This window comes from Rhamphochromis sp. 'chilingali' (genome assembly GCF_963969265.1).
Source record: "Rhamphochromis sp. 'chilingali' genome assembly, chromosome: 7".
Classification (NCBI taxonomy): Eukaryota; Metazoa; Chordata; class Actinopteri; order Cichliformes; family Cichlidae; genus Rhamphochromis; species Rhamphochromis sp. 'chilingali'.
Window position 1 is genome coordinate 35,722,682 of NC_137934.1, and position 13,532 is coordinate 35,736,213.

At 39.7% G+C, this 13,532-nt stretch overlaps 1 protein-coding gene across 1 annotated transcript; it reads right to left on the reverse strand.

Annotated features, from left to right (window-relative positions):
- Positions 1 to 11,060: 11,060 nt before the first annotated feature.
- On the reverse strand, positions 11,061 to 12,781 carry LOC308399526 (uncharacterized protein). The gene is made up of 2 exons (XM_080886841.1): positions 12,456 to 12,781; positions 11,061 to 11,565 (listed from the first exon to the last, which is right to left on the reverse strand). Exons 1-2 carry the CDS (start codon positions 12,713 to 12,715, stop codon positions 11,499 to 11,501), a joined length of 327 nt encoding a protein of 108 aa, XP_080742967.1. The 5' UTR covers positions 12,716 to 12,781; the 3' UTR covers positions 11,061 to 11,498.
- Positions 12,782 to 13,532: the final 751 nt, after the last annotated feature.

Below are 13,532 nucleotides of genomic sequence, written 5' to 3' on the forward strand. Positions count from 1 at the left end.
CGAGTTCCCAGAATCCTTTGCGGTTCTACCCGTGAATGACGTCACATTTTCAATCTGCATGTTAAATTTTATATTTGGGGTAAAATATCAAGTCTTTTCAAGTAAACCGGTTCAAGTCCAATTCAAGTCCCAAGTCATTGGTGTAAAAATCCAAGTCAAGTCACAAGTCTTAGAACATTTTTTCAAGTCAAGTCTAAAGTCATAAAATTAATGACTCGAGTCTGACTCGAGAGGCAGCACGGTGGCACGGTGGTTAGCACTGTTGCCGCACAGCAAGAAGGTCCTGAGTTCAATTCCACCATCAGGCCGGGGTCTTTCTGTGTGGAGTTTGCATGTTCTCCCCGTGTTTGCGTGGGTTCTCTCCGGGTCCTCCGGCTTCCTCCCACCGTCCAAAGACATGCAGCTTGTGGGGATAGGTTAATTGGATAATCCAAATTGCCACTAGGTATGAATGTGAGTGTGAATGGTTGTCTGTCCCTATGTGTTGGCCCTGCGACAGACTGGCGACCTGTCCAGGGTGTACCCCGCCTTTCGCCCTATGACAGCTGAGATAGGCTCCAGCGCCCCCCGCGACCCTGAAAAGGATAAGCGGAAGCGAATGGATGGATGGATGGATGGAGTCTGACTCGAGTCCAAGTCATGTGACTCGAGTCCACACCTCTGCAAATCAATAAATCTGAGTTTGTAATTCCTGGCATTTCAAAGCAAGTCAGTCCAATATTACATTACAAAATATAATTTATTTATTTTTTATATAAAAGATTGCACATGCACACCCACACAATAATTTGTAACCATCAATATAGGCTGATAATTCTTATCATAAAGCCAGCACACAGTTGCAGACTTTTAAACAATATGGTCTTCAAGACACCATAGGGAAAGCTTAAACTGTTTGATTATAAATTTAAATGTACAAAAAAGGCAGTCTGAAAATCAAGTATAAACATTTAAAAACAATTTTACAAATGGACAAAGTACAAAAAGAGCAACAGTCACTCAAAATGAAGAGAAGCAATGTCTGAGGAAGTGGTTCGTAAATAGGAAAAAGGTGTTCATCAGTTTACTGTAGGTGCAGATGGCGGTCTGGCCGAGAATTGTACAGAAAGCATCCGAATGTTTTGCATACATTCTTGTTTGGTTTTTTTTTTCTTCTTTGTTTTTGGCAGTTTCAGTTCAACTCTTGTGTATAGAAAATAGTCTAGATTTAAACGGCATGGGAGGATGAAATGGGAAACTGAATGATGTAAGGTATAGTGATGGGTCGTTCGCGAACGAAATGGCTCTTAGAGCCGGCTCTTTGACGTGACCGACGCGAGCCGGCTCCTTATCGCGAGCCGTCACGTGGGTTTTTTTTTTTTTCTTTCTCTCAGCCTCTCTCTCGCACCTTTTTTCCGCTTCATTCTGCACGCGAGCCTTGTGCTTTACGCTGGGCAGAGGGGGGAGGGGCGGTAGTTACACTCAGTAGCACAGGAACAGAGCCAGAGAGAGAGAAAGAGAGGCAGGGACAACAACATTAGAAAGGTATAGTAATCATCCACAACTATTTTCGGTTGCAGATGATAAAGGATTCAGAAAGTTTATTCATGCAGGTCCATATGACAGAGAATGTGCATCTTCTGTTTGTTTTCATATTATAATTTATATTTAATTGTGTTGTGGTTTGCAGTGTTTTGTGTTCTTTTCACTTTAAATTTGTAACAGGAAAAAGCTGAAAATTTAAATAGTTAAAACTTGAAATGTGAATAGTTGATTTTTGTATTATATGATTTATTTATTACATTTTATGTGGAGTGAATAAATAAAAGTATATTTACGGTGGCCCCTAGAGACAAAGCACATACAAACTTCAAATCACGTACGAACTCTGAAGCATGTACAAACTCCAAAACACGTAAAAACTCCAAAACACGTAAAAACTCCAAAGCACGTAAAAACACGTACAAACTCAGAAGCACATAAAAACTCAAAACACGTACAAAAGACAACAGAAGTGCTCCAGGATGCTGGGCGCAGTGTTGAGCCTTTGTTATCTTGTGGCTACACAAGCCAGCAAGTACCAACGACTGGATTTGGTGTGTGGTAGTAACAGGTAAATGAACTTTTTTTTTTAAATTATTTGAATATATATGAGTGCCTGTGTATAAATACACAAACAATACACACATGCTTTCAATTGTGTAATTTAAGTGATCTAGTAGCTCTGCTTTGGAAGTTCAGTTCATGCTAGAAATGTGTTTTGGAGTTTGTACGTGTTTTGTCTCTAGGGGCCACCGCATATATTTATATTTAAACATATATAAATAAAACCACTTTTTTTTTACGTTAGTAATTCCTTTTGTGCATAATTTTATATTATTGTTAATAATAAATTAATTAAAGCAACAAAACAACCTGAAGAGCCGGTCCGGAGCCGAAAGAGCCGGCTCTTTTTAGTGAGCCGAACCGAAAGAGCCGGATCTCTAAAAAGAGCCGGAAATCCCATCACTAGTAAGGTAGGAGGAGGTGGACTGTTCCATTTCACGCACAAGGATGGACATCTGCACAATCCCTTAGGGCAGCTTTGAAAATGCATTGGCCTTCAATTCATTGTACATTCACTACTCTACATTAAGGTGTAGATATATATATAGATATATCGATATACAGTACTTGTATCCTGCACCAACATAAAGTGGGACACTTAACAGGCATCACTGACGGATTGGCTTGAAGTATTTCAGATCAAATATATTTTGGGTTAGGAGGGGTAGCATAGTGCATAGCATAGCATCTTGTGTCTCACTGTTTACTACTGTGAAGTCATCAAACCTGTAGCATTTAGTGAAGCTCAGAAGTGTTGCATGTTAGAAATCCACCGCAGTACAATGGCTGATTTGATCTGCCGATGCCATATCGCACAGTAACTATTTCTTTAATGCAACTGTAAAGTCATGTTTTAATTTGGGAGTATAGTGTCAACTTTAAAAAAAATCTCCAAACATATGAATTTGGTATAGGGGGAGAATTTTCAAAAGTTTTTCTAGGATTACAAAAATGTTTATTTTTGAGGTTTAACAATAAATGGACGACAACACTGGAGACTTGAATAATTCTACGTAAGCTCTGTCGCATGGAAACACAACAGTCACACAATACCCTGCATGTCACAAGTTGGGATTGACATTTGCGAACGGCTTTTATGAAGTAACATAAATGAATAGTAGGCATGAAACTGCATGCTCTACTGCAGCGGTCCCCAACCCTCGGACTGGTACACTCTAAGAAATGATACACTGATGTTGCTAGCATTATGTAAACGTTTTATGTTAAAATTAATGTCACCAATTGATTTTTAACTCTAAACACAATGATATTGTTTTGATTTTAATTAATAACACAATATTTCAATACAACAAAATGCAGTACATTAAATCCAATGTAAAAATTTCATTTAAAATGAACAGCACTTTAATTTGAAGAGGATTGCTCTCCGTACTTCTCAGTTTGCACATGTGCAGTGTGGAAGTTTGAACAACCGCCATTTTCAACCGAAACTTGCATCATGTTCAGAAGCCTGGATAAAATCCATTGCCATTTGAGGATTATTTGGTAAGTACAACCATTTAAGGATGACAAATTTGGTTAATGTGTACTAAATGATAAACATCCGACATTTTCGGGAGTACTTCTGTATGTTTTATTTTAAAACAAATGATGTCTGGTAAAAAATTTTTTAGCATTCTAGCTTGTATGCCTCTCACAGGTGTTAGTAGTCAGGCATTTAACAAATATTATTGGGCCCACTTCAGTGTAATTTCCCAAAATGTTTTACGATTCATGTTAAGCTGCAACTTGCCTACTAAGAACTGCAGCTTTAAAATTACTCCCAACATCTACCACGCATGCTCCCTGGTGTCAGTAATGACCACCAGGAGCGCCAGCGATCCTATCCGTTTGAAGAATGAAATATATGTATAGTGTATTTTAGAAACATGCATCAAATAAGTTGCTACATTGTTTGAAGGAATTCTACCCTGTGTTGATATCTGGTTTAGTGTTAATATCAGTGATTAAAGTGTAAGACATGCATTTATCTTGTGTCATTAAAATGCAGCATTATGTGTAACACAGCTATATGTAATGCATTTAACTCCTTGTATCAGTTCCATTGATTATCAAAGTGACAATTTGTGTGTTCCCCCCTTCATTTTACGTTGGTCAGCTAGTTCTGTCTGTCAGTAGATGCAACAAAAGTGGCTCAGATGTGGTTGTGGTTACTGTTATCTTTTATTGTAACTCTTGTTATTGTAATAAATAACAGAAAATATTGTGATAGGATTTTGAATCCATATTGCTGAGTTCTAATATTCTATTTCATTTTAACATTTTTAGGGGTACAATTAATAATTATATTGTTGAACAGTCTAGAATTGTTTAAAGAAAAATGTGAAAGCTTTCATGTATTGTCAAAATTGAAAAGCTTCTAGTTTTGTGTTCATATATTTGTTGATCTGACTCAGAAGAGTCAGTGCCTAACCAATCATTAACCTCACTGAATGTCACTAATGTGAGTTGTCAAACATTGTTTAATTACTCATCGCTAATCACTCATCTGTTAATATTTTTGACTTTGGTTTGGGAAGAGGTGGAAAAGAACCAAAATCTTGTCTCACATTGAGTTCTTATCTCCACCAGAATATCAGCATTGATGTTCGACGGGAATGCGTCCTAAAAACTATCTGTGTCTACTTAAATAAAAAGCCAGATGACCTGTTCAAGGAATTCTTGGTAAGTTAGAAAAGGGGAAAGATCAGTTTGTTTGTTTGTTTTTTTTAATTTGGGATAGTAAATTGAAGGTGGGCTCATTTGTTCATATGTATCTATATGCAATTAGCTTCCCCCCCCCCTTTGTTTTCATTTTAAGGATGTGGATCTTAGTGCAAGAAGAGAAACGGAGCAGCTGACTTTAGGAGTCTGTGTTGTCAGACATGAAGGAGCAGACTCTGCAGATACACCTGAGGACATTTGTGTCATCATAGAAGGATACACTGTGCTGAAAGCTCTTAGTGATGTGGCAAAGGGGTGTGCCCTCCTGCTTGGACTAATCTACTAATCTACTAGTCTAAATCTGAGGTACCCAAAGCACCTGAAATACATACTTGAATTTCTTCAGAAGGTGCCGATGGAGTTGGATGGGAACAACCTATCCATGAAGGTGCAAGTTCTGAAAAACAAACTGCTTGAGTGAAACAGCCTGCACTGAACTATAGAGGACACTGAACTGGTTACAAGATTCTCAAACCCATCTCCTTGCACTTTATAAACTGTTCAGTTTGAATTCCGCAAGAACTTCTGCAAGGCCTCATAGTTTTTGGCATGCTTTGTTCATGTTGAACTTTTCATGCTTTGTTCATGTTGAACTTTTACCACCATCCAGCTACATTGAACAAGACTGCTCCTAAGTTTGGACTTCATTTTAAGTTTTGGAAAAAAAAAAGGTTTTTTAAATATGGACAAAAATGCCACTAAAATCATTTCTACTTGTTGTTTATAGGACTGTATTGTGAGTTTTCCATTGTACCCGAAGCAAGTTTAAATTAAATCATGTTAATGTTAAAAATGTTGGAATCACAACACTTTCCAGTTTTAATAACTTGATTTTAACATTCTGTATTATGTCTTCCTGAACTTAATATGCACTTGCATATATGTGAAGATATTTTTGTTTAGGAAAAAGGCATTGATCTAGAATTTTGAACAGCTCAAAGTTTGCTTCAGCACATTTTACACCAAGTGTTATTAAAGTTGGGTTAACTGAATAAAATTGTGTTTGATTTATTCAATTTACTTTAAATAGAGTAAGTAATTTAATCCTATAGTTTCATTAGAGCTCGTTTAGGGTTAGTCAATTTATCAGATGTACTTAAAATTTGTTGTTCAAATTAAATGCGTCATACATTTTAGATTTCACTAACCCAGTTGTGTGGAACCGGTTGACATAACTGGGTGGAGTAAATGCAACATCTTATTTTATAGAGTAAGTAGGGCTTGTTTTGGTTGAGTAGATTTTATTTAGTGTTGTCAATTTAAGTCAACATGTTAGTTAGATCAACATTATGATATTTAGTTAATACAACACCATTCTTGTGATTTGGATTTAATTAGCCAAAGCTTGACAGATGTACTTAAAATTTGTTGTTCAAATTAAGTGTATCATACATTTTATATTTCACTAACCCAGTTATGTGGAACCGGTTGACATAACTGGGTGGAGTAAATGCAACATTTTATTTCTTAGAGTGTACCGGGCCACGAGAGTTGAGGCTCAGGTGTGAAATGTATAGTTTTCAGGGTTATTTTGTTATCGTTTTTATCGTTTACTCTGTTTTCCTTGGTCTTTTCACATGTGTTATGAATAAGTTTTCCTTTTTCGGTACCGGTACTAGTTTTATTTTGTTGTATTTATCTACGACACCTTAAAGGTGTATTTATCTACGACACCACTCCGCTTAAAAACATAGTTCGGGGGGGGGGGGGGGGGGGGGGGGGGGGCGCATTTTATAATTACAGGTATCCCGTCATGGTCGGGTCCGTTTTGCCCGGATATAATTATAATATACTTATAATATATGGTTGATATGTGGATTAAATACATTATTTAATCTCAAGACGTTTGTTGAGAAAGTCGATGAAACTCAGTGGCGTATTAATTTTTTCAGTGATGCGGCCTATAAGTACATTGTGCACATTTGAATGAATGTCTTTATTCTAGCAACCAAATAAAGTTATTGTAATGTACGACTAGAAAGCGAAAATTTCTGAAGAAATTTTAAGTGTGCCTATGCCGCCGCTAATCAGTATAGTTTGCCATTCAAACGGCTACAGAGAGCAAAACTCAGCAGAGCAGCCATTCTCCACCATGAACTATGGTAAAACCAAACACCGCTCGCGCCTCACATATCAGGCCCTGATATGTGCATTTGAATGTCTGAGTCCTCACAGGGGATTGGCTGCCTGGCAGAAATATATAGAAATAGTATGATTAAGCATAAATACTACATTTAGCAGAAATACTATATTAAGCACAAATCCTATAAAAAGCAGAAATAGTATATTAAGCACAAATCCTATAAAAAGCAGAAATACTGTACTATGATTTGGTTGAAAAACTATAATTAATCAGAAATACTATATTTGGTAGAAATAATATGTTTTGGCAGAAATACTATCTTTACCTCAAATCCTATAAAATAGCAGAAATAGTATGATTTAGCAGAAATACTGTATTAAGCACAAATCCTATAAAAAGCAGAAATACTATATTAAGTACAAATCCTATAAAAAGCAGAAATACTATATTAAGCACAAATCTTATAAAATAGCAGAAATAGTATGATTTAGCACAATAGTAATAAGTTAAACAGAAAAATTGGAAAAGCAAAATGGACAGCTGAAAAAATGCTGAACATGCTGAGGGTCCCTCAAATATACTTGTTAAATGACAAAAATCTGCAAAAAAATCTATAACAGCCACACAATCACAAATACACTCAACAAAAATATAAACGCAACACCTTTGTTACTGCTCCCATTCCCCATGGAATGGACGTAGAGACCTAAAATTCATTCCAGATACACAATATAACCATCCCTCCCAAACAGTGGTCACAAATCAGTCCAAATGTGTGGTAGTGGGCACATCTGCCATATTGAGATAATCCATCCCACCTCACAGGTGTGCCACATCAGGATGCTGATCTGACATCATGAGTAGTGCACAGGTGTACCTCAGACTGCCCACAACAAAAGGCCACCCTGGAATGTGCAGTTTTTTGCGCTATTGGGGGTCTGGGGACCCAGAACCGGTCAGTATCTGGTGTGACCACCATTTGCCTCATGCAGTGCAACACATCGTCGCATGGAGTCTATCAGATTGTCAATTGTGGCCTGTGGAATGTTGGTCCACTCCACTTCAATGGCTGTGCGAGGTTGTTGGATATTCGTGGGAACTGGTACACGCTGTCGTATACGCCGGTCAAGCACATCCCGAACATGCTCAATGGGTGACATGTCCGGTGAGTATGCTGGCCATGCAAGAACTGGGACATTCTCAGCTGCCATCTGCCCTGAACAATGTGAACCATGATTCATCCGTGAAGCGCACACCTCTCCAACGTGCCAGACGCCATCGGATGTGAGCATTTGCCCACACAAGTCTGTTACGGCGACGAGCTGGAGTCAGGTCAAGACCCCGATGAGGACGACGGGCATGCAGTTGAGCGTCCCTGAGATGGTTTCTGACAGTTTGTGCAGAAATTGTTTGGTTGTGCAAACCAATTGTTCCAGCAGCTGTCTGGGTGGCTGGTCTCAGACATTGGAGGTGAACCTGCTGGATGTGGAGGTCCTGGGCTGGTGTGGTTACACGAGGTCTGCGGTTGTGAGGCCGGTTGGATGTGCTGCCATATTCTCTGAAACGCCTGTGGAGAGACGGCTTATGGTTGAGAAATGAACATTCAATGCACGGGCGACAGATCTGGTTGACATTCCTGCTGTCAGCATGCCAATTGCACGCTCCCTCATTGCTTGTGGCATCTGTGGCATTTTGCTGTGAGACAAAACTGCACATTCCAGGGTGGCCTTTTGTTGTGGGCAGTCTGAGGTACACCTGTGCACTACTCATGATGTCAGATCAGCATCCTGATGTGGCACACCTGTGAGGTGGGATGGATTATCTCAATATGGCAGATGTGCCCACTACCACACATTTGGACTGATTTGTGACCACTGTTTGGGAGGGATGGTTATATTGTGTATCTGGAATGAATTTTAGGTCTCTACGTCCATCACATGGGGAATGGGAGCAGTAACAAAGGTATTGCGTTTATATTTTTGTTGAGTGTATATTGAATTTTAATCTTACAATGAGATCATCCCATAAAAAGGCTCTCTCTCTCTGTCACACACACGCACGCACACACACACACACACACACACACACACACAGGGAGAGAGAAGTAAGTTTCTAGGTCAGCCTGGGAGCTGCTGAATTTGAATCCACCAATCAAGAGAGGCTGTGTACTTTTTCCCGCCAAAATAGGTGCCTGCAGCACAGAGAGACACAGGATCTTTGCAGTCTATTTCTCATAGTGAGGACTCCCCTCAAACAAATGACCATAATTTCCTAACCGTAGGGGCTAGAGCGGTCATTCTTACACCATTTTGTTCAGAAGAGATGGGGGAATCTTCCAGTGTTGACAATCTATCATTAAAATATGAATTATTAAAGATATTTGACTTCTAATGCACCATAACTGAGTAGAGCGAAGCAAAAACTGCCTTGACTTGCCCTCAAACAACGCTTTGTAACTCTAACGGTGTGTTCACACCGAACGCGATGGACGCGAATAGAGCGTCAGGTTTACATGTAAAGTCAATGGAAAGGCGCGATGACGCGCGTTTGCGGGTCCCGCGAAAATTCGGAAGCAGATTTGCGTCGCGAAAATGCCAAAACGCGTGAAACGCGCGTCAGTGTAGCGCGTCTGGCGCGTTTGACTCGCGAATAAAACCACGCGCGTGAGTTTTTGTGTTGCATTTTGTGCATACGCGCGTTTTGCGTCCCCCGCTCGAGTTGGAAAAATCTGAACTCCAGCGTCAAATCGCGCCGCGACAACCAATCAGGAGCCTGGTGACGTGGCTGTTACCTAGGTCAAAGGGGCAGATCCAGCCAAAGCCTTTCATACTTCAATGGAGGGGAAGGCTAATCAATGCGGTAGCAAACAACTCGGAGCTGTACGACACCAGCTGCTTTCAGTACCGAGACAGGAATAAAAAGGACCGAGCTTGGAGGAAGATATGTGAAGAGATCGGGCAACCTGGTAAGTTCATTCATTTCTCTTTTGAAAGTTTTCACTGACCCAGGGAAGCCGCACAAAAGCTAGCAAGCCACCGCTATTTTCCCACTGACGTACAAATACCGTTCTGCTTTTATGCATGTTGTCATTTAGGAATATATATTATTGTTTATTAATAAACAGCACACAGTGGTCCCGCTCATCCGTCACTGCTTTGCTTTTTCGCTGATTTTTTATTGCACAGTACAGCATTGCATTCTGCAGCCTGATTGACAAATCTGCTCCGTGCCGTGTCTCCTGCGCTTGCCAAATTTATCACGTTTGGTTTTGATAACCATCGCGTCCAATAGAAAAAACAGCACAAAAACACCCATAACTACGACCTTCATTCGGAAATAGACACCTGCACCGTGAGGGAAAAAGGCGCACGAAAGTGGCGGGCAGATGAAGACAAATACTTTTACGTTTTGCAATCTACAAAGGTTTGCACTTTGAGAATCAATTGTGAGAACTGTGACCAGGGGCTAGTTATTCTGAGAACCCCTGCAATAAATGAGGGACCACTGTCTACTCTACGATTATTATATCCAACCTGTTAACATTTAATACTGTATTGATAGAACCAACTGATTCTGCAGCAGAGCATCCCCAGTCCCTGAGCTCTTGCTACTGCACCCACAGATATGTACAGCAAGCACTGATATCTTTTTAGTCGGTGGGATTCCCTTGTGATCACCTTTACTAAATATCTACAACCAATCTGATTATATCCTGTTATTGTTTTTTTTTTTTTTCTCAATGTTGAAATTAAAATCTAGTAGCAGCTTTCTCATTTCTTTGTGTTTTGTGCTGTTTTACAGGCCCACAGAGGAGGACGGCTCCGAGGCAGATGAGGGACGGGTCCCAGGACGGTCCATCGGCGGTGGAGCTGGCCATCCTGGAGTCCCTGAAGAGGCCACACCAGTCTCCAATGGAGCATTTCCTCCTCAGCCTTGTTCCTGCTCTGGAGAGCAGCTGGTCCTTTTTATTCCTGTCTCTCTGTAAATTCTTATATTTTATATATTTATGTTTAATGTTTTTCTGTTTGAGACTTTTAATATTATTTCAAATAAATTTTTATAATGACTAATGTCTCAGTTCTACTACACAGCAAATGTTGGCACACGACTTGACACATGTAGAATTTATTTCATATTATACTAATGACAAAATATACTAATACAGTGGGATGCAAAGGTTTGGGCAACCTTGTTAATAGACATTATTTTCCTGTATAAATCCTTAGTTGTTACAATAAAAAATGTCAGTTAAATATCATACAGGAGAGACACAGTGATATTTGAGAAGTGAAAAGAAGTTTACTGGATTTACAAAAAGTGTGCAATAATTGTTTAAACAAAATCAAGCAGGTGCATAAATTTGGGCACCACAAAAAAGAAATGAAATAAATATTTAGTGTATATCAATGTGTGTGTCTCCTATATGATATATGGGGTGCCTTTGTCTGGATGTGCTTCCCATCCAGAGCTGCACAGCACAGAGGAAAGTTCCAGCGCTCCTGGAATCCCTCTGTGATGGACCGCCAGTCTCCAGTTGAAGGCACAGCCATGAAGTCGTCCACTAGACAGTCCCAGATGGACGTCGCTGCCTGGGGGGTGATCTGGCTCACCGTGGACACACCGACTCCGTAACTGAATGCTTGGTCGTGAAGGAGTCCCCGGTGACAAGGAACCTGGACAAAATTGTTCAAAATCAGTATTATGTGTACTGCAGTTACAAAATACATTATTCAAATTCCAAAATACTTTTGTGATGTCAGATTTAAATCACAAAACTTAAATCTTACATAAAACATTTTGTAATTATAAGGATAATTACAAAATGTATATTAGATCATATCTAAAACAGTTGTGTTTTGTTTTAACTTTAACATATCATAATTTGATTGGTAGCAACTTTTGCCACTACAGTGAGCCAATCACTCATAATTCCTAAACATGTCAATCAGGTAGGAATGAAGTAAGACATTAATAGAAATAAAGAGTTGTGTGTTGACATGTAGCCCTTTCCTTGCTTAAATCATTAATATTTTTGAAAAATTAATCTGTGATAAGACAGCTTATCAAGATAGAACCATGTAACTAAAGATGAACCAAACTGTTCACAGTTTTATCTAACTCTGTTTTAATAAAGGCTGGTGACCCCTGCTATAGAGTCTGACAGCTGCAGGGATTATATACAAATATTCAACTATCCCAGAATTAAACCAGGTCTAAATAAAAAGGAGTGAGTATCACTACAAAGGTTAACTCAGTGGTGCTAATGCTACAGTTTGATATCAGCAAACACCGAGCGCATACATTGATAGGACACCACAGCCATGCTATCATCGCAAACACTGATAACAGCATAAATCGAATTAAATCGGGGCTTGATGAGACCTTCTGAGTATCGCTAGAAATATTATAAAGAGTCGTCTCTGTACCACAGTTTGCTTTCAGTAAACATCGACAGCATTCACTGTTAGCATAGCACATCCATGTTAGCAGTGTATAACTGGATGGATTAGCATATTAGCACAGATATCAATAAAGGACTACCGTATTAAACACTTTTACTAACCTCAGGCAGACGGACAGGCGCTCTGCAGGTGGGATTGAGCGTCTGTAGTTGGTGTCTAGGCGGGCGATGCTGGGACCGACGAGGGAAAGCAGGTCCTCAAACTGGCCGACGGTGATAGCGCTGGAATCGGCCGTCATCCAGGCGCAGCTCCTGGAGCAAGTGGTGAAACTCACCAAACTGCTCATGCCTCTGGAGGACCTGATGGACCCAGGTACGGCGAGGACGTCTTTTACGCTGCTGCTCTGCTCTCCACAGTACATAGAGAAGGGAGACTCTCTCTTCAAGCGCTAGCTCGACAGCTGCCATCTTGCCGGTCTGGCACAACTCCCTCCCACATTCCTCCCACATTTCCGGTTCACGCGAGTCATTTTCTTGGACACGCGTTGAGACGCGAATGTACACGCGTCAAATTAGGGGCGTTTGGGGCGTTTTATTCGCGTCCATCGCGTTCGGTGTGAACACACCGTAAATCTATTTGGAGTATCGATATCATTCTTTCACCGTAAGAGACAGCAGGCTTTGGTGAACAGTCATGGAAATCTTCAGGTCTCTGTGGAAATCCAACAAAAAGTTATGACGAGAGAAAAAAGTGGTTCATTTCCACAGTTTGAAATCTGAAGAAATCTGTGCGATAGACAAATTTCCTACCCTCAAACAAGTCCAATCCAATTCATTGTGTCAAAACTGTGGGATGAGTTACGCTCCAAAATTTCAGGCGGAAAAAGGAAAATAATAATAATAAGAAGAAGAATAATAAATCCGAGAAAGAATAAGAAGTGTGCCTTTTGGCATAGGCACACTTAATAAATCCGAGCAATAGTAATAAGTGTGCCTTTTTGCATAGGCACACTTAATTATACACACACAAAAAAAAACAAGTTTAGCTCGAAAAGGAGTGGAATGAAGACAAGCTTTTTAACTCCCACCCCTACAATCTTATCTGAGTTTTAAATTTTATAGCTACACAGTACATTTAAATATTTATGACATACAATTACAATTATAAAATTGACATTGTCATAATTACAACATACAGTAGTGCAAATATTTAGCATCAATAATACAGTCTTTGTTACC